Source organism: Macrobrachium rosenbergii, chromosome 22 (genome assembly GCF_040412425.1).
Source record: "Macrobrachium rosenbergii isolate ZJJX-2024 chromosome 22, ASM4041242v1, whole genome shotgun sequence".
Lineage (NCBI taxonomy): Eukaryota > Metazoa > Arthropoda > Malacostraca > Decapoda > Palaemonidae > Macrobrachium > Macrobrachium rosenbergii.
The window spans coordinates 29,792,283-29,815,023 of NC_089762.1; the positions used below are offsets into that span (position 1 = coordinate 29,792,283).

A 22,741-nucleotide genomic window follows, 5' to 3' on the forward strand; every position below is an offset into this window, starting at 1 on the left:
ATATTTGAAAAAAATACAGTATACTAGCAAAATTTTGCAAAATATGGGGTAAAGGCGGCCGCCTAAAATTGGCAACAGTGGCTCGTCCCCCAAAACAACAAAAGCGAAGCATACTGCAAAACATGTTTGAAGAATTTTAGCATTGCACACAGTGGACTGAGTGATGTTCACAACACAGCAGCACAAATCAAATAAACAAGCAGCTTCAGCTGGAACAGTGTTAGGAATAAGATCATTTTTCCTAGCAAAAAATTCTACAGAGGCAGAAAAGGTATGGTATATATATACAGTATATATATATATATTTGTTCAACTACCTCTCTACTTTAGGTGTCCCTTATTTCAATTTTCAAAATCTGGTCACCCTGCTTGCTTCACAATTATGTTTCATCTTTTGTTTAAAAGTAATTTCAGCTATTGTATGTCTATTTGACATGTTGTTTCCTTAGTGATAATTTGTGGTTTTTCTTTCATTTATCAAGAACCTTGACCAGTTCGAACTTTCAAAGAATCAAAATTGGTTAAGACTAGATCCTGCCTGAATTTAGTTACCCTTTTTTGTTATCTCAAAAGGTTTTATGTTATTTCAATTTCTGTATTTGTTGCTTGACTGGAAGAATCCAAAATGGGAGGAGTAAGGGTGTGCCAAAGGTTGAGGATTCATAACCATAATACAGAAAATTCAAAATTCACTCAGGATGAGTTCTTACCATCCAGAGGCCCTACTAGTGGAGGAGCAATGTCATTACCTTTATGAAAGGTAGTTGCCCTGAGAGACCTACCTGAATATGCATCTCACCTGCAGTACCTTGGGGATTGTAAGTCTATCAAGAAATGGATCTAGCACTGATGACAAGATGTGACAAAAAATTTTCCCCTCATTTGGCCCTGTCAAGTAATCCAGTTTTATAAGTGGGGAGGCATCCCATTCAGTTCCACCCTCCTTTAAAGTTTCAAAAGCAGAATTTGCCTTAATTCAAATAATTGTGGTCTTCATCATAAAGTCTATTCTGAGAGAAGAAAAAGTATGAAAAATGTTAAAAAAAAAAAGCCTGACTACAGTGGAGTACCTTTTCAGTTCAACCAAGCAACAAATCTCTCACATGGTAGAAGTGATAGAGGATCTTCAAGGGTGGCAAATGTTTCCACAGCCCCAAAAAGCTGCTCTCTTGGGGAAAATGCTGAATAATCCCTTTGTATGATGAAATGCTTCTGGATGTGTAAATAACAAGGAGAGTGTTGCTACTTAGGAGGTATCCTCCAAGTGGAAAGACTGGGTTTATCCATGAATACAGTAGATCATGGACAACTAGGAACCACCTGCTGTGGCCAAAAGGGAGTGACAAATATCATCTGGGAATTCTCTAAATCCCGAAACTTCACTAGCACCTGATGCAGCAAAATGAACAGTGGGAGTGTCAATGTCACGGCCATCGCAGACTTGCAACCTCATGCCCAGTGCCCAAGAGTTGAGAACAGAACACCCAACTTCTCCAGCAGTGCTTTGGCAGTAGCATCCTTCATCATGGAAGCCACTTCCTTGTCTAAGAAATGAATCTTCTCTGGGTGGGACAGGAGGACTTGAGTTACAGTGGCAATTCCCTCATCCAGTGGAAGACAATGACCATAACTGGCAAACCTTGAGGATTGAATGTTCTCAAGCAATGCCTTTCCAAGCCCTCCAAAACTTCTGATGAAGTAGAAATGAATGAAGCACCTTAGCTGGAGATGGCGGCCCTGATAATGGTGGATGTCAGCTCCTCTGGGGACAAGTTCAGTCCAAGTGGTAGATCCAGATGGCATGGTCAGCAGTGGAAAGAGCACCAGAGTCCTTAAGTGCCACATCCCTATGCATCATCACATCCACCAACTGAGTGTCACAAATGTGAGGGACAGAATTGAGCCCAAGGGAAAATAGAGTTGTTGAGTCCACAGATGGCAAGCAGTTGACTAACATGGCAGTAGCACCACCGAAAACCAACTCTTGCCAGTTCAGCAGGGTAAGACCTTCCCTGCAAAGCAGCTTGCAAGTGTCCATCTTTGATGAAGACCACAAGACTCACCCAGGAGTTATGGAAGTAGGGGCATCCTTGTTGATAACCCAAGTAAATGAAGGCTGATGAGCTTGTGAGGAGCAGTCCTGAACCTCAAAATACTTCTGAAGGCCCCGATATGGTAAAGCAGAATAATTGGGCGCATCTGTAAGATGATGGAACCATCTGCTGGAACTGCAACTCTTCAAAAAAGGTAAAAGACCCTTGTAAACAGCCACGCTGGATTTGGCCAAGGGGAGATCGTAGGTCTTGTATTTGGACTCATCATCATCCTTCATGGTGGAAACTGTGACCTCACATAGGGGCTGAAAAAGGCTTTCATTCTTGAACATATTACAGACCCAGTTAAGGATTTTTACAAAAGATGTGTCATGGAGTGTGCTGAGCCTCCCCAGCATGTAAGTGTTCTACCAACAAAATACTATCCTTGTCTAAAATCAAATATGGCCCTCCTCAGTGATGAGTCCCAGGAACATTAGGAGCTTTCCAAATAGGAGATGTAATTCTGAGTTTGAGGTTTTTTATCTAGTTCTTTTTGTAGTTTATATTTTCATTTTAATTTGCTCAATGTTTAACAACATATTCGTGTCTAGTTCTTAGGGCATGATTAAATATACACAAACCAACAGACTGTTGTCAGGTATCTTAACTATGATCACTCAGGCAGCACCAACATGAGTAAATAATTCTATTTGTTCTTATGGAATCAAAGTTATTCTAGCATAAATTTGTTAATCAACCTTGTAGCAGGTAATAAAAACCTTACAGTACCTGTATGTACATGTATTCATATAACTATCATTATCTATTATGTCAGCAAAATGGGACACAGGGAAATGGAAGTTTCAGAGAGAAACAGTTTTACCCAGGTCAGCTGAAGTGGCAGTGTGACTGGAAAATGACAATTATGCTAGTTTCACTGCTGTTTCCCAGTGGTCCCAAGAACCTCAGGGCATAGTCTGTGAGGTACATATTATAAAGGTAAAAAGTAAAATAAGAATTAGAAATTGTCTATATATACTCAAGTTATTTGACATACATAAATCCTATATTACACATAAATCTTCATTCATTTTCAACAGGGGAGGCACTTTCCTTAATAGCATGAAGTATAATAAGTATATAATGACAAATACACCGATTCCAAAGAAAACTAAAAACTGAACAGTAAAGAGAATTATGCCCCAAAATATACAGATATAAATGGTTATTTGAATATTCATATGTATACACTGGTATGTACATAGTAATCAGATACAACACACTACAAAGAATAAATTGCCTCAGGGCACTACTGGTCCAACAAAATGGAATGGTAAACATGAAAACAAAATTAATGGAGAAAAAGACTGAAAAATGTAATACTGTGTAGGGGTACATAGATACAAGTTAATGGATAACTTTAACCGATTACAGCTAAAACAGAAAGTACAAAATTCAGTTTGACCTCTTTAAGTACATATACAATGTCATAAAAACAAAACTGTCACAAAACCTTCGTACATAACATCCCAAAGATGTGACATTTTTGTTTTGAAGGATCTACTTCAGTTTTCACAGGACTTTTCCATAAAACTGATGTTAAAGGTAAAATACTTCAGATGTTAGTAAAAGCTGATGGATACCTGTACATGTAATTTTACCATATTGAGGTAAGACTTGTAGAACTTACCCAAAATGAGATTTTTTTTTGTCAAGCAAGTAACAACTTTTTTACAGCTTGCTAACACAATACTGATGAGGACTTTTGAATTAACATCTTATGAAAATCAACCTCAGGTAATCATCACACTAGCATTCAATTAAAAATTAAATACCATATTGTACAAGACTTATAGCCTAAAAACCTGCATTGTTCCTTCAACACACACTTTCACATTCATGGTGAGGCTTTGTTAAACACAAGAAAAAAAATCTTTTCACTTTCATGGTGAGGCTTAGTTAAGCACAAAATAAGAAAAAAAATCCATCACCAACCATCAGAGATTTCATGACCACTTTTACACTACTGTGCTAAAATACAAAAATGGGCAGTGCACCTGGCAGTGTCATGTACTGGAACAATGTTGACAGTAATGCAGATTACAAAAGCAATCTGCAAACATAAGCAGTAATAATGCTTAAAATGTGTCACCCCCAACATCACAATACTTGTGTACAGCACTGCTAAAACAGAAGACAGCCTTTAAAAAATATGTAGCAACATGCTCACACTTGTCATACTGTAGGATTATTCATCACTTGGCATCATAATTTTACAACTGGAAATTTTTAAATCTCCCAAACATCATTCCCTAAACCAAAAAATTAAAAAATCTTGCAAATTCTGTATTACAGATGATAATCTCTTAACAATCACCCTTACACAGTACCATAATTGCTGTACATACACAATTATGTATGCAAAAAATTCATCAGGGTTATCCTTGTAGATTGTTATTTTAATGAATAGTTTAGCCAGACAAGAGTTAAAATTCTTAGTTTCATAGAGATGGTGCCAAGGGGTTTGTTCTGAATAAATATACTGATTGTATTAGACTGCTGTCTACATTGTACCCTCTATGGCACAAGTTAAATAGTAGTGATGAACTTCAAAGCATTCCTTTCAACTTGCTGGTGCTTTTCTTCAATCGAAACCCCACTCTTCTTCTATGAGACTGTCCAACTTTTATCTCAACACATACTCAATTTTTGCCTTATAATTTAAGAATGATTTCCTGTAAGAAGCCTTAATCTAGAATTTTAACTCTTTGTTCAGGTTATACTATAAATTATCTAATGCTGAATCTGATAGATAGAAAGCAAATTCATCATCTTCAAAATTTATAGTTTTGAAAATTAAACAAAAATACTGTGTTTTGTCCAACTTATTGGCTAAAGATGAATTATACTATTACCTCTACCATACAAAAATATGATTATCATCAACACCTGCTCAGTCTAATTTGACTCTTATGTATAGCACAGTATTCTCATTCCTAGAATCTAGGCAATTAAAGTATTTTGATTTTGTATATCAGACTTCAATTATAATACCTAAACATGCCTCTGAATCAAATATCAATAATCCTGGCAAGGGTTACCACTTACAGTGTGCCTTCCATATTCCTTATAGACAGAATTAAAGGTTCTTTGCAGGGTCCCTTCCACTCCAACTCTTTTTACCCATTCTTTAGGTCTCTTGCCACATATCTGTCTACCTTCTTGATTTTTTCATTGCTACATTTTCACATGTAATATAAGAAAAAATCCTTCGAGCTAGCTGTATGTGAGTCTAGAATTGTGACTTGGTGGTCATGTTAAACTTGGTGACCTCTTATTAGTACTTCATTTAACAAGACCACTGAGTGAATATTCTTGACTCTCATATGGCTAGCCCAAAGATCAGCCCCTAAAACAAATCCAATTTCTTTCTTCCTCAACATCATATACTTGAATTTAATAAGCAAAAGTACATACCTTCTAACATTACCCTCATCCTACAAATTTACTGATAAATTATAATTACTGTAATGACAATTTGGGAAGATATGTAGGGAACATGGGCCCAAACAAATTTTACTCAAGCTAAAAAAATCCTCTTGTACTACCTGATCTGGGTGCCTGTTAACTATGCCCATCAATTGACAAAGGGATGAGAATCTAGGAAGAGCAAATACAACCCATACTAGCAAGCAACTCTTTAGACAACCATACTTGAGAAACTTGACATGTAACCATAATTCTACATAACAAAAGACTAAACAAAATAAGAGGGTTATGACAAAAATTAAATCCAACTTATACATACTTTGAAAACCTGCTTATTTTGATTTCATCACAGCTGCTATTTAAAATTGAAAAAACAAAACAAAAAAAGGCTGAATCTTACAAAGAGTAAAATCCTAGTAGATATTATGCAATAAACAAATTTTTTAAATTGAAGTGTTATTTACAAACTCAAAGAAGCCATTAAACTGTTTTTCTGAAAATAATTACCACTAATGGAATCTTAATGAAAAAATACTTAAGTCCAACATTCCCAGGAGGGGGGGTACAGCCTAAAATGTGCCAACAGTGAACTGTACAGGTAGTGTGAAAGATCTTTTGCATCATCCCAATAAAACCCCAAAGAGCCCTGTTTTCTACTTTTACCTTTCATCCACTCTATGCACACCAGGAGTCTGGAAATGTGATCAATGGTTATAAAGTTTACAGTAATGAAAACACTGCCAAAAATTACCTAAGATTAAAATAAGCCAATTCAAAGCTATTTTAAAAGTTGCAGAATGCTTGTATTATAGTTACTGGCAAGTCCTGGTAAATATTCAATTCAGGGAAGTATGAATCCAATAAAATTAATGAAGGTACATATTCCATAGCAAACCCTTTAAGGAAAAACTGTGTATCAAACTAGTATAGAAAAATATTCATGTTAACAATCCAAACAAAATTAAAGAAATTCACAAAAATTTTGAAAAAATGGGACAAGCTAGCCAAATTGTTCACCACAAAACTTGTATTTTATAAAATAATAAAGTATAAAGAAAATCAAATGAAGTTCAATACAGAAGCATAAGAGGCTAGCATACCATACATAATCTTGTTTAAAAAAATTTAAACATTACTTGCTTGATAGTCAGTTAATAGTCACCTATGTTAAACCATGCTAAGAGATGACTATCAGAGATGAATAGGGAAACATATAGTGGCTATATTAACTTGGTCAAGCAACAAGATGATAAATATGAAAGTTCCTTCCTTACAAAGTTCATCTAAAAACACTTTCTGCTGAGAAGAGAAGTTTGTTTCAACAAAAAACAAGACAGCACTCACTCCATTCACACTGTACGTATATGGTAATTATGCAAAGCTGCTAGTATAAATAATATCATCTGAACCCCAGCATATGAAACGTACATCCTGAGGAAGATTTTCAGCACCTGTCAAACACATATGGCAAAAAATTTATTCTTTTATGCTGTTACTTTTCAGATTAAAACACAAGTGAAAAGAATCAAATTCACAAGTTTTCAAAGCTTTAGATTTTTTCTTGGGATTTCAATCTTTTAATATTGCTATTATCCAAGAAAACCTTGATCAAATACCTTCCAAGAATGTGCAGTAAATATTTTATTTTATGAAGTACTATACATATCTCTCAAAAGACAGAAAATAATTACTGTGCATTTTACAGACGAGATACAGTAGTCTCCATCCATATTTCTTAAATACTAATGATAGACATGATTGAGAGCTAAAGAATCAGATACATAAATAAAAGGCAACCTCATGATGGAAAAATCTCTAGAACCTGTAGTAGTAGATCTTATTGTAATGTAAACCAAATGACTGTAACAGTTCTCAATCACACAACTATCTTCAACTTTTTAGTTTCTTTAAGAAGCACACTTTCAGTTTTGTTTAAAAAGTAATATGCATCTAGTTCTATTCATTTGTGATGTAGAGTATGAATAAAATATGAATACAAAATCTCCAGGAAAAAATTCATTCTACGTTGGTTAATTGAATATGAAAATAACCAGAGTGCAAGAAAAGTAGTTTATTAACTTCACGAAGTCTAACCAGACTGCTGAGCACTACGTTGGACTCTCAAGAAATTAGGCCTGAGGATTCACATTTAAAAATCACCATACAATGAAAAAAACTACTTACAACTGTAAGAACATCTACAACTGGCAAATCTTCCAAAGTACTGCCAACAAGTGTACCTTACATAACACACTGTAAGCTTTACTAAAGTCCTTTATAACATCCCCAAATTTTCTAGTTATTCATTTTTTGTATATATTCAACCATTCCCTTTGCTTTCTTCTCCCTTGGCCATAAAACTTCTAGTTCAGTTTTTTCTCTCATTAAGTTCAAACACCTCAGGTTAGCCTGAATATTATAATCAAATTTGTAGCTGCTAGAGGACAAGTTATTTGCTATCAAGTCTTCTCCCATTAATTTGCATTGAAACCCAATCTTAGATTACTATTATCTGCATAATTCACACAACAAAAGGTTACATTTCAAGTAAATCATCTAAACAAATTCCTTCCCTGTCCCGAAAAGTTTACAATGAAAACAAAGACACATTTAAACACCTTGAACACAAAACAATAAACTCAAGAACACTTGAGTAATTACAAATGACAATTTTACATAAAATATCTTTGGTCATCAAGATAGAAAGTATAGAGGTAGTTAGTACACAGTCAAAGGGAATTTTGTATATATATGGTCATGAGAAGGGGCAATAAAAGTGTACAAAAACTTTCACAAAAATGAAAGATAATTATTTGCAGTAACTAATATGATGTAGTACAGTAAAAGAATTAGAAATATTAGACCAATTATTCAGTTTTCACTTTCATTCTCAAAATAATATTCCATGCACACTAAAATAAATTTTGACTTAGAAAGAACAAGCATACAAGCAAAGAGAAAGAAAGCAATAAGAATTCTCCTTATAAAATATATGAGCAGGACATGATAATTATATACACATTAATAACTAATGAATTATGAGAAACTTTTAAAGTATACCCCTCGCCAATTATCCAACCTTCTCTCTCATTTTTGAAACACAATATTGCGCACACACACACAAACACCAAAATAAACTTTGCCTTATCAAAGAAAGAACAGATGTACAACCAAAATGAAAGAAACAAGAGTCTTCCTTTTAAATATATGAGTATAAAACAAAAATCATACACACACCAATAACTAAAGAATTGAGTAACTTTTACCGTATACATCTCAACTTCACACTTACAAGGAATACAGTAAATTCTTCAATAGACAGGGTTAAAATATTCTATAAATAATTTTGCCATTATTTACAGCATGTACACAAAACAATATGAATATCTGCTGCCCATACAGTTGTAAGAAGGGTATTCTTGTATCCTTTCTCAAGCACTATGGATTCTTGAGCCTTACTTCCACTGTTATGCCCCTATACATATAACTATCTGCACCTTCACCTTTTAAAATAAGGCTTAATTTCACTGATTATATCTTCGAAAATTAAATAAGTACAGTCCTACTGTATAGTGTATCAAAAGACTAAATTTTGACTTGCACTGTTTCCAGCCTTCAATATCAGGCTATAAATGCAAAAGCAAAAATACCACTAAAGCTTTTGCCACTGTTAGTATCACAAGAACTCACTATTAAGGCAATTATTTATTTATGCTCCTTATCACAGATATCACTAAGGTACCTGTGAACATGATAACTCCTGACTTTCTTCCAAGAGTGCTGCTGGAATTCCTGAAGATGTAAAGTGGTGCTTGCGTGGGTTTCCTACAACAAATGGTGTAATGCAAACATGAGAATGCATTCCAACACATTCAATGATCCAGTCATGTCCCAGGGTAACTTTCTGATATTTTGTTAAATAACCTGAAACAAATATTACAAACATTGTTAACTGCTACTGTAATACTCAATACCAAGAGCCATTTCTTTATACAGTACCGTATTAATTTTTTCTTAGATTAATATTTTCAATGTTTCTAAAGTCTACCAAAAACTTAAAATATTTTTCACAAATTTTTTTATGATTCAAACACATTCTAAATGGTCATTCTCAACAACACTCAACCTAAAACAAACAAGAAAGAAAGAATATTTAAATTATGTTGCATTAATACAACCTTCCTTTATAAAAACCTGTTTTCTCCAGTTAAAAAGAAAACATCAATCCCAAATTACTAATCAATGATAAGCAGTAGTCACTAGCAGGTGAAGTATCCACAGTAATGAGAAAATACCTCCTTTACCCACTAAGTTTTCTTTTTTTATCTTGTACTTTCATGAACTAATTGGTGGGGGAGGAAATAGAGCAGCCAATATAGAGGAACAAGTTTGTAGTTATTTAAGAAAAATTGTCAAAATTCCAGATGAATTCAATGGAGGCAAGAATCATTATTTAAAAACACCATTCTTATACGGATGGATGAATGCTGATATTCTGAATGATTTAATGGTTAGAATTAATTTACTAACCAAAAGAATGTTTAAAATTAATTTACTAAACAAAAGTTTAGGTCAATATTTTGTTACACTTGTATGACTATGCGGTACAGTATCTCCAACCATTCATAAACAAAAGAGGACAATTTATGTAACAAAAATTTTTTGTTTAATTTCCTACTTCATGGACACTGCAATTTACTACAACTTTATGCCTATTCAGCCAAAAATACATGCTGAATTGCCAGTTAACACAAATGAAGCAAAAATCTGAAAATAAATAGGTCCTCCCTTGAAAGAAGTCATATCTAACCTGCCAAAAGCCATCTCTTTACAGAAGTTTTGTAAACTGGCAGGGTTGACAGGACACTTCAGGTAAAAGCAACAAGTACGTTATCTATATGAGAAATCCTTGAATCTGAAACAAATGACTAGAACAAAATGGAATCCCTTCATATTTTTAGTAAAACAACTTGCATGTTTATGATAATAAATTTCCACAGCATTAAAAGCACTTACTTTGGACATCGTGTTTGGTATCTGTCTGGACAATAATTAACTTCATGACGTTTTTGTTCTGACTGAACTCTCCAGGAGACTTTATGATTCTTGCACCACAGAGTTCAAGAAGATCCTGTTGGAAATAAAAGAATTTCAGAATCATTCTTAACTGTTTTTTACCTTAATTTTTTATCAACCACAATCTGCATATTTATAAAAGGAATTGAAGTGAATCAACTTCCATAGCAAGTTTTCAGCAAAACACAGCCCACATGTGATAAAAGAAAGAGATCTAAGAAAAGAAAATACAGTAGCTGGGTACGTTACAGAAGCAAGTTATCTACAATATTGTGGATATACAAAGAAAAATCACAGATTTTTAATCAATTTGTATTTTTCCTAACATACAAACATGTGGCCTTTACAATGGGAAATTCTCCAGCACAGCTGGAATACTAGTTATGAAAAAATTCTGTGTAATATGATCAGGGTACAGTGGAGTAATACATGGCATTATCCAATGGGGCTAATGAGTCGGAGGATTCTCATCTTGCTTGCCCCCAAGAATCCTGTAATGCAGCCAGTGAACTTCCAGCCCAGGAAAAACTGAATGAGGGGGTGGCTGAGGTGAGCCATTAATGTAAAGTATTCAGGTTTGTATGTTAGGAAAAATACAAATTAATTGAAAATTTATGATTTGTTCCCATACAAATACAAACCTTTGGCCTTTGCACTGGGAGACTTACTTACTGGTGGATGGAAAAGTAAGTACAGTAATGACCGACTGTAGGTCTGGCTCACCTGAGCTCACTTCTTGACTATTGTTGGAGTATAGGAAGGAGTTGAAAGCCTCTGACAAAGAGGACAAGCAGTTTTCCTAGTAGCCAGACATCCAGGCTTTTGCCACAATGGGAATAAGATTGAGGATTTGTACCTGTTGTAAAACCCACAACTGGTTAACTACCTGATCTTATGAAAAGAATACTATGTTTACAGAAGGAAGAATGACGTCATTTCCATTTCTGAGATTAATTCATTGTATGAAAAGTATAGAAAAAGAAAGATGCCTTCCTCACCGGTATCTAGACAGACCCATTACCAAAGATTGTTCTCTTTGCTGCTCGCTGTGAGCAGAGAAGGAAAAGGAGAAAGGAATAAGACCATTCACCGCAATGACAATCTCTTTCACACCAACATCTAGACTAGATACAATATGCCCACAAGGAGTATTGGCAAGTTAGACAACTTGTTGGGCAGCCACCACCGGACCCAAGGAAAAAGTGTCCTAGAACCTATGAGTGACATCCTTAAAGTAAAAAGAGGTAAAGGTGGTCTGATGATTCCACGTACCAGCCCTCAAAACTCTTTGCACTGATAGATTCTTCCTAAAAGCGATGAAGGGGCCGAGACCCCTGACATCATGAGCCCTTGGTCATAATAGGTTGTCATCTATACTAGATCGAACAATTCTTCGAAACGTCAAGATGTCATATTTGTCTGTCATACACCCATCACCCTGGAATGTGTCTGGTTGACCGCTGTGCTGAGTGTACTACCACAAACCCCTGCACCCGCACCATCAATGGAATGTCTCTGGTTGACTGCTGTGCTGAGTATGCTACTGAAAGCCTATGCACCTGCACTGTCAATCAAAGAGATGATAGGACACTAAAACCCATAGGATCAAAGGAAAAGGAGTATGTCAATTTGAAGTTGTTGTACCACAGCCTCTCTCAAATTCATGTGGTTTCACACCAAAATACAAAAGCAATGGGAAACTTCCAAGGCTTTAGAGCAATGGAAATCTATTGCATATAGCAAAGCATTTTCATGATTAAAAAAATGACAATGATGACAGAGCACTAGCATCTGCTAATGATTTCAGTTAAATAACCATAAGGCTGTTCCAGGTATGTACAGAATAATGGTTTCATCTGCCATAAATAATTAAATTCTGACTTTAACTTTTTCTTAAAACACTTCTTCCTGTCATAAAGGAATCCAAAGGAATCCAGCTATCTGTCCCCTCTGCACATTTTACAATTTAGAACATCAATTTTTCTCTTTACCTAATGTTTACCACTCTTTTAGTCCTACTCTTATATGATGCCTTAATACGTTCTGGTGGATTTTCCAACTGAACAGTTCTCAAAGTTACCTTTAACAAATTAGTTGTTATTCATGATGATCCTTAAATCTTAGCACTCTTCATCTTCTTGGAGGGTCCTACCTCTTCAGAAATTACATCCTCTATTAAGCCCTCTGCCAAGCTAAAATCCTCCAGTTCACTATCATTCTATTTTAATCAGTAGATTCTTGCTCTATCAATTCATCATTCTTTTCTTGATAACTTTATATTTTGCTTGTCTGATATCTTTTCTATCTTTCCTCATCCATTGCATATTCAAACATTTCCTCTTCCCCTGCTGTAGGATTCTGATTCCATTCTCCCTACATCTTCTTCACTGTAGCCACATGTATTTTGGCCTCCCCTCTTTCTCCTTTTAGACCCTATCCTCTTCCCTGCCTGACCTTTGCCTTGTGGCTTTGTTATTTATGTTCTTTTTCAACTGCCCACTACTGTATACTGTATCTCTTTTTTGTCACTTGCCAAATCTCACAACATGCACTTCTGCTGTCTTTCATAGGCACTCTTTAAAACCTCTCTAACTTTTCAATATCTTTTATTCTACTGTAAGGCTCCAATGCAGGTAGTTCAGCATGTTCACGGAAAAATCCTGAAAAAACTGGCATACAAAAGAATTAAAAAAAAATACCATGGTATAAGGTACAAGAGAACAATGAAGCAGTCTACAATAAATGAGAAATTGTATGAAACACAAACCAGCCAGTTTTACATCTGACTGCATAGGAATACGTTCTCACATTTGAGCCTAAATACCATTCAATGATACGGGTTCTAGATTAATGTATCAAAATGTACTGCTCTGGCAAACAGAGAGTTATAACTGATGTCAGTGAAAAGGAAACCCAGTCATGTCAAAGAAACCATTCTGTTAATGGTCTGGACATTAATATTTAATTTCAATCAATCACCCAATGGAAATGCCAAGAAAAAATTCCTTGCCAAAAGGAATATTCATCTCACCACTTAACAATTAACCCAGAAATGAGGGTCATAGTGGTGCATTACTAACAGACTACTGAGAAGTCACACATACACCATTTCCCAAGTAATTTAATCTACAAGAAATAGTACAAACATTTTCTGACTGGAAACAGACAATTTGTTCTTTCTGACGGCCACCTTCAAGTGCTTTTGAAAATGATACTTCTACACTGCTGCTTATCATTTTCCATCTTTTCTAATTTTGGGTAACATGAATATCCATAACCCTCTCTGGGTAGATGTATATTTGTCAGTATTCAACAAGGAAACCATCTATCCTGAATCACTGATAACTAACATGTACACATACCTTGTCAATCATTGATGAAAGTAATTACAATTCAATCACAGATTCTAATTGGGAATATATGAATGATCAGTTTGCCAGCAATCATTTGTGAATTATTCCTTAAAGTGGTGTTAATAAAATAGAAAAAGCTAAGTGGAATATATTTATACAGGAAAGCTCAATAGATGCTGCTACTGGGGAATTTCCCTGGATAGATGGTGCTTCAGAGCAACTAAACACTATTCTATCAGTAGCAGGGTCTTTTACTTTTTTACAACAGAACATTCTTTGCTTTGACCTGTTCCACAGTGGAATCATAAGTGTCAAATATCACATGCAACAATAAGAAGAACAAAGATACATTTAAATTTAAAAGGCACAACTGTGATCCTACCAAATTAAGTATCAAATACAGTTGTAAGAGTTTAATTTAGACTTAAAAGATGTTAGGCTATCCTTAAATTCAATACTTTACTCATAAGAACACAATTTTGTCAAAATTATGAATAAACAAACTGTTATATCATCCATAAAATTTACCCACTTTAAACTATTTATGTTTTTAACATTACAATATTATGTTTAACAATACCTTGAGCTGGTCAACAGAGACTTCAAGAAAGGGAGGTTTAAGGAAAAACTCGTAATTTTCAAAAATAGGTTTAAAGTACGTTCGACTTCGACGTGGTCCAGGAGCTCCAGTGCAATCTAATACTTCATAATCAATCTGAAAGTAAAAAACCTATGCTGTAAAGACACTAAGTTATATTACAGTGGAGTATTAAGAAGAAAAATTTTGTGTACAGTCTTCCATTATAGTATAATGACTCCATGTACCAACTGAAAAGAATAAAAACTAAAAATGTATGGAAAAATTTTGGTTCTAATAATCACAAAACTTTTTTTTGCTTCTCATATATATTATTTATAATACCTCTTTATCCCACCAAAGTGGTCTTGCTGACATCTGTTTCATTTAAACTTTACAACAGTATCAGAACTTCCATCAACACTCATATTGTATGCAATTTTAGTCTGTCTGATTCCTAAATCTTATTCAGCCTGCTCATTGTCTGATTTGCCTTTTTTATTCTTTTGCTAACTTTCACTTCAAGGGAACCAGTACTGGGTGTCAGTGTTCCTAAATATTTGTAACTTCAGTGTTCCTAAATATTTGTAAGATTCAACCTCATTAGTCCTTTTTACATCTTCCTCTGCCCTCATTACTTCTATTAAGCAAGTTTTGCAAATCTTGTGGTATTCTGCTGATTAAAACAGCATCATCTGCATACTCCAAGTCTGTCAAGTTCATAATGTTACTCCAATCTACACTTTCTCTTTCATCTCCAACCACTTTTTTCATTACAAAATCCATGGGAAGGGCAGTCAAGATGGCATATCATGCCCTGTTGCACCCCACAGTTTATGACTAATTCATCTGATAAGACTCAGCCAACATTAACTCTGTATCTGCATTGTTCACAGATGATTTAAATTAACCAACACATTTTACAGGAGTACCATAATGACACAGTAACTTCCTTAATATAGGTCTGTACATGCTGTCAAAGGCCTTCAGAAGGTATAAATTTTTGTGCTTTTTACAAATGCCATATTCTTATTCAGTGGTACTCAAGCATTTACATTCCACTTCATTCAGACTGTTGCTACTCTTTCTTACTGCCCTCTCAATATTCTTCACAGTCTAGCATGTCCCTAAGTTAAGTAAAATGTTCTGACCTCCCAAGACCTGCCACTTCACCTCTCTTTATACATTTTAGGTATAAAAAATCTCTATTTATGAAGGTCATCTATCATCTGCTACAATTGATACCTAATACCAAGTTTACTCTAACACCTCTTTTACAGCAACCTCACAGCAACTTTCCCAACTGTATTTATTTTACCTCTTTGCCCATCACACTAAGCTTTGTTTTTTCATTACACTGAATTTGAAACCTCTTGGTCACCATTACACTCTTTTGTCTTGTAAATATTTCTATAACATCCTCCAGTCATTCTGTTACACAACCACTAACGTACCCTGGGTGCTCATACTCTTGGCGCTGATAAGCTGGACTGGCACACACTCATTTAGGGTCAGAATGCACTTTCACACCTGAATGGGAGTGAGAATCTCTCGCTGGCAACTCCCAAAAGCTACAAGAAGGTAGAGGGCTATATTCTATCTCTCTACAGCTCGCTTACGAGGCGGGGGCGAATCTGAATCCAAGGAAGCACCCGGCCTCTTCAATGGCCTAGAAACTTTGGCAAAATGGTCACTGCGTTTCTTTGATGCAAGAGAATCTGAATCACTTGAAGACAGGGCGTGCACATCCATTCGAACACCTTCCCAATGGCTTTCTTCCGCAGCCCGGGATTGGCGGACAACAGGCTCGGATGAGGCAACAACTGCTCGTGGGCAAACCCCACCAACCTCCCTTGGACTGCCAGTTTGCTTCCTCCCAGGTTGGCAAGGGGAGTTTAGCAGGGACCTTGGTCTAGGAGCATTGGTGGGATGAACAGCCAACCCCTACACTGAAACTTCACTCAACACTACACTATTAAATTTGTCCATCAGGACCTTCACAGAACTCCCGATCTGGGAAACAGTATTGACAAGTAAATTAAATTTTTTATCTACCTGTGCTTTGAAGCTGACAATGGCATTGGGTTCAGCAGAATGAGAGCTAGGTAATGGAGTGACAGGGAAAAACTGGAGGACTGGAAATGGGAGAAAAAGCTGTCACAGGCATTGAAGGGATAGGCATAACATCAATATTAACTCCTGGAGAATGACCTGTACTAGCGGAAGCCTTAGCTTCGGCCCTAGCTGTAGCTTTTCTAATTCGGTCACGCTGCAATTTGTCTAAGTGTGTCTGTAAAGTCTTCCATTTACCCTTCTCCCAGTCTTTACATTCGTCACAATTCAATTCCGGAGAACAAATTTGTTCCCTGCAAGTACAACAAATGATATGTGAGTCATATTTTGCCTAGACAAACTAGTCAGACATAATCAAAATTCCAATTAGACAAGTCACAATCGAAGAAATAATCCAAATTCTAGCGAAGCTAAATAGCTGCGCTAACAAAAGCAAAGAGTACTTCACCAAAGATGATCTCCAGCCATCCGGCAAAAACGAATAAGAGCTGCTAATAATTGGTGTTCAGTCATTAGCCAGCAGAAATTAATTGAGCTCTTTAGCTACGTTGTACCTATTCATCCCTGATACTGGGCGGGGCAGTATACCTACACCCAAAACAAAAGAGCACTACCACGAATTTCGAATTTTGAGCTGCAGCGTAAAGTAGAAACTATAGCTATGTAATTATTTGGTAAGTTACTTATATAAAAATAATGGATGGGCACAAAAATAAAACTAAAACAAACAGGTTTCATGTATAAAAAGGATAGACTGTACCACGTGGTATATTGTAGTGATGCAAAATTGGCTAACCTTTTGTCTACACCTTACTTTTATATAAATAATACAATGCAAACATGGATAAAATTAGAAACTAAAAAAACAAACAAAAAGGGAGATATATTTAGCACATACCTCTGGTAAAACTTTATTGAGAGAAAGCGAGTCAAACACCCACTGTAATGAAATGACCCAGCATCCAGCTGCCACACCATATAGGTACTTGAGAGTTCGTTGAGCAAGCATATCTTTATCAGTTTTAACAATCACATGAGTAATATTAGATGCCCATGATTTCTTTAAAGATGATCCTGCAATAGCTACTCTCTTGATAAATTCATCTACTTTCAACATTTCATTTGAATTGAGACCTGTACAAACTAGATGACATGCTTCCTGGACAGGTGGACAGACAGCCTTTCCAGTGGATCTGGAACCGAATACAAAAGGAACACAGAATTACCCATTAAGGCAAAAAAAAATATAAAATAGTCTCAATCTTATTTCAATATCAACAAGGGTCATTTCTTACATTAGCCACGTCATGTACAGCTATTCCTCATTTTATGAGAATTATCTGTTCACAAACCTCATAATTCATGAGATTTGTTCTTAATAAGAATCCACAAGCACACACACATGAAATACTATGTATATCAGCATCATCAATAATGTTTGTATTACTGTACAGGCAGTCCCCGGTTAACGGCGGGCTTGGTTAACAGCGATCTGGTTTTATGGCACTTGTCTAGCGACGAAAATCGGCAATGTTCAGCGGTGAAAATCGCCGATTTCCGCTTATTGGCGCCAATAATTGGGTATTGGCGCTGATACATACCTAACAGAGGTGCCGATAACCGAAAATCGGCGCCAATAAGCCCCAAAAATCTCTGAAACGGTTAGCGGCGATTTTTGGTTATCATCACACCCTCAGAAACGGAACCCCACCAATAACTGAGGACTGCCTGTATTACATTTTCCCTTTGCCAGGTTAACATGAATGAGTTCTCTCCACTCTCATCTGTTGGGATCACTTTCTGCCTGATTTCCTAGCTTGTATTAATGATCATCTATGCATTTCCTCACCTTTGTTGTCCTTAAATATACCAGTACACTGTACAGCAGACAATAACAAAACCTTTACCAAATTAGTGACCACTTCTAATAAGTCACAATTACTTTTGTATATTGTTCTTTTTGATTTTATGAATTCCATATTCCAACTTGGGACTTGATATGTTTTAATTTGTTCTTATCTGGTTCATTAGGCCATATAATCCACTATGAACTCATTCTAATATGGTTTAGAGATGTTCTATAATAACTAACTTGAATATCTTAGTTTGATCTTACAGTTTTTGCAGCTTTATTGACTTCTTCAGTTTCTTTATTGCCTGCATGGGCCAGAATCCAACATATTCCTACTCTTTTCCCAGCTTCATATAATTGGTGAAGTGAGAGTAGTTTAAACATGGGTATTTTTTGCAATATAATTACAAAGGGTTTATATAACATTTCTAGAGAAACAAATCCACAGTTATGCAAGGGTATGTATATTTAAAAATAAATCTCTACAGAGAGCTTTTGGGAATCTGTTCGATTCCCCTTCGATTGAAAAGGGGAATCGAACAGATTCCCGAAAGCTCTCTGCAGAGATTTATTATTCAATATGTGTACTTATACATAACTGTGGATATGTTTCTCCATTTCAAGACTCATGCTACTACTATGAGTATTTTTCTAATAACATTTCTAGTCCCTGAAAATTACAAATTTCTGCGGTAGCATATCTCTAATCTTTGTCATGGCTGATACAACTGCACACAATCCTGCTGTGAAAACAAAAGCATTGTTAGGCAAGGAACATTTGTATGTTTTTTTGGGTGACATAGTTACAAAGATTTGGACCCATCAGTGTATAATACCTAATCTGAGCCTTTACATATATTTTTCTATTGCATATTATAATGTTTTAAATGATTATTTTCAGTGTAAACAAATTTATACCTTTTGTTTAATCCAAAGAGAAGGTAGTTCTGTTAGTGGAAGAATTTTAGTTTTGACTCAAACAGTCTACTGGCTTCAATTGGGAATGATGTTAAGTAACTATTTATAAATAAATCTCTTTGATCAAAAAGTTTCTAACCTGGAAAGAAGAGTATGGGGAAGCCTTAAAAGCTTCAGTGCATACTGTGAGTCTCTCATTATGAACTGGATCCAGGTTTTTTATAAGTTGTATCTGAGACTGAACTGTATATCTTGCACCCACAGTCACAATAAACCAAACAGAAAAAAAGCAAGCCAACACAAATGTTACCTGTGCTTAATTTCCTTATCTTTCCTTTTGTTTTCTATGAAGTATTACCGTACTTTAACACTGTTTACTTGTATGGAAAAAATTCATTTATACCTTATCCAGATCAACTGAATTACTCATCATTCTAAGCTACCTAGAATTAGAGTGAAGTCCCCTTTACAGTTTCATTTTCAGCCTCCCCAACCTCATAATTTTACCATCATATGAGCAATGGCTAAAAATGACCCAACTATACAGAATTTAATGAAATATAGGTTTATTGAAAGAAAAAACTGAAAAACTTTCCTCTTACATCAAGAAGCCATCTTTTGGTGCCATAAATCAGGTACACATACCTTGTCTTTTTCATATTCATGAAAACTATTTCACTGAGAGTTGATAGAGAAAAAAGTCTTGCATGAAAATACAGCATGTCTTTACATCTCCATGCCTCAAACACGAATGTTACCAAGGAAAAACAAATTTACTACTGGCTACAAAGAAATAGAGCTAAAAATTATTAAAATTTGTCATCATTCAATATCATTTAACAGAATAGTCATTTCTGATTCACAAATATGCACAACCTTACTGTTTTTGCATACTTCCTGCACAAGACTGTATAAGAAAAGTAAAATTTCTACAATATATTTAAGTAACACACTTACCTAATGGAACTGCTGGGTTTATTAGTAAGAGGTAAAGATGGCTCTGTTGAGGGATTAAAATCTGGAAGACTTGAGAACAATTCATCCTCAGATTCATGACCTTTGTCATCCTTATTCTCCTTGTGGCTAACTGGCTGTTCTGATCCCTTTGAATTTGTATCTGAAACTAACCCCAAATTATTTATATTACATCTAATAAAACATTTCTGGTAATGCTCCCCAATGCTGAACTGAGCCTTGGTATTGCATGAAAGGAATTAACACACTTCTTCGAGTTCAATAACTATGAGAACCTCTTTTGCTGAAAGAACTTACTTTGCTTTTCATTGGATTTCTTTTTCATTTCAGCTTCCAATTCTCGTACTCGTGCCTTTAACAGCTCTACTTCACTCTGAAAATGTGGTAAAAATACATTATTTTCAGTTCTTATTTATCATATAAGCCATATAAAATAGATCATTCACAATTATTATTCTTGTATTACAACAGCTGTCTTGAAAAACAAACCTGAACTTGTTTGTGTTTCTGAGTGCTTATTGCCTCACTCTGAGATGAATGTGCACTGCTGTGACTGACATTATCCAAATCCCCTTCACTGTCATCATCTGACTCTCCTATTACTTGTGCATCAGATCCTGCTTTGAGAAATAGAACTGTAAATCAGAACCAGCTTTGAAAGATGGTATTACTTATACAAAAATTTTACTGAATCTTCCAAGTGCTGCCACCATTCATATATTTCATCTATAGTATGCATAAATATGTCAGATTAAAAAGGATAGATGTTCAATGAACCTCTCCTATGTGCCTCTATCATTGGCACGTACATACTTTCAAAATATATTAAATAAAAAGTAAAAAATCACACCCTTTGTTCATGTAATACATTTCACATATGCATAGCTGTAAAACTCAAAAAAATTAACACCTAAAATAAAAGTCAATTTGCAATTTCAAACTGACAGAATTTTTTGTCTTTAAATAACAGGAAAAATAAAAGTCAATTTGCAATTTCAAACTGACAGAATTTTTTGTCTTTAAATAACAGGAATACATTATATTAACTGATGGGAATTCTATTTACCAGTGTTCTTGAAAGCTCTAACACTACCAGGTACCAAAAATAATGTAGGCTTATTTTCGACTTAGATAATGAATTTAATAATAAATTTTCATCGAAAATATTTTCATTTTTAAATACTAGGATGTAAAGCACTTTCCTCTAATATGCCAACTAGCATGATTTTTGGATTGATCTACTCAGTTTTGTAGAGCTGCTAATGTACGTTTAGAGGTATGTAGCAGTCAACTTTTTATAAGTAAACTGCTTCCCAAAAGATTTCCTATTTGGCTACTTAAGAAACTAGTAACTAAATTTGAACACAAAAAGTTACACTCTAAGTTTAATTTTGCTATATAACATGACATCTTTATAATAAAAGTTTTATATATACTTACCAAGTAATTACATAGCTATTAGTTTCATTTATTTGCAGTAGCTTAAATTCAAATTTTGCGGTAGCGACACCGATGTTCTGTGTAGGTGACTAGTCTCGCCCCCAACGAGATAGTTAGGAACAACTTAGCAGAGAATCCTCAGTCTGTTTATGCTTATGTCCATCAGCGGGGAGGAGGGAGGGCTCCGATCATGTAATTACTTGGTAAGTATATATAAAACTTTATTTTACTATAAAAATGCCATTTCTATATAAGTAACTTATCAAGTTATTACATAGCAGAATCCCACATTGACATGAGGTGGAAAACATGGACATATTCTACTCTAAAACATTAAGTCATGTAATGAATTAGAAATAGAAAGTTGCTAGCATTGACAATAATGCTTGCAGTTCCTTGTTAGTTAAGAGAGCCTGCAGTATAAACTGCCTCTGGTTGGTGCTCAACTTAACCTGTAGTGGCCGGCAGTAAAGCCGAGGGTTGTCTCTACTAAAGAGGGAGTTTTGTAGTGGAGGAGTACTCCGATTGCTACCAAAGCATCAGTGGAAGTTATGCAGTCAAGGAATTATCCGATGGCTAGCAGAACTTTAAAGGTGCCCTTGCCCTGGGTGCAGTACCGTAATAAAAACAACCAGATTATGTTGTCACCTACACTGAAGTAAAACCTAAACCCATCCACCAAGAGTGCCAGGTGCTCCGGGTACGCTGGATCCTGCCCGGCTACCCAAATTTCAACACTTCACAGAAAATCCTACGCTTCCTTCCGTGATACCATGCCAGTAACTAAAAATTGCAAGATACTGCCAGATTTTTAAAACACTGTTTAAACTCCCTCAAAATGAGAAACGAAGAACAGTCATACCACCAGTAGGTTGATTGCTGAATTGACGTACGAGATATATAGCGTTTGAAAGATGATGAAGTAGAGGCTGTTCTGACATCTTTAGCTTTC

At 35.3% G+C, this 22,741-nt stretch overlaps 1 protein-coding gene across 2 annotated transcripts in view; it reads right to left on the reverse strand.

The window, feature by feature from the left end:
- Positions 1-7,148: 7,148 nt before the first annotated feature.
- Positions 7,149-22,741, reverse strand: part of LOC136850699 (uncharacterized) — a 55,758-nt gene continuing 40,165 nt past the window's right edge. Inside the window, exons 8-14 of one of the 2 annotated variants that reach the window (XM_067124518.1) lie at positions 20,839-20,969; positions 20,647-20,722; positions 20,332-20,497; positions 17,503-17,797; positions 14,535-14,669; positions 10,542-10,656; positions 7,149-9,449 (exon numbers count right to left, since the gene is read on the reverse strand). In XM_067124518.1, coding sequence (XP_066980619.1) covers positions 9,259-9,449; positions 10,542-10,656; positions 14,535-14,669; positions 17,503-17,797; positions 20,332-20,497; positions 20,647-20,722; positions 20,839-20,969 — 1,109 coding nt within the window. In that variant the 3' untranslated portion in view covers positions 7,149-9,258. The remainder of the gene's footprint in view (positions 9,450-10,541; positions 10,657-14,534; positions 14,670-17,502; positions 17,798-20,331; positions 20,498-20,646; positions 20,723-20,838; positions 20,970-22,741) is intronic. The other variant, XM_067124519.1, reaches the window with a different exon arrangement.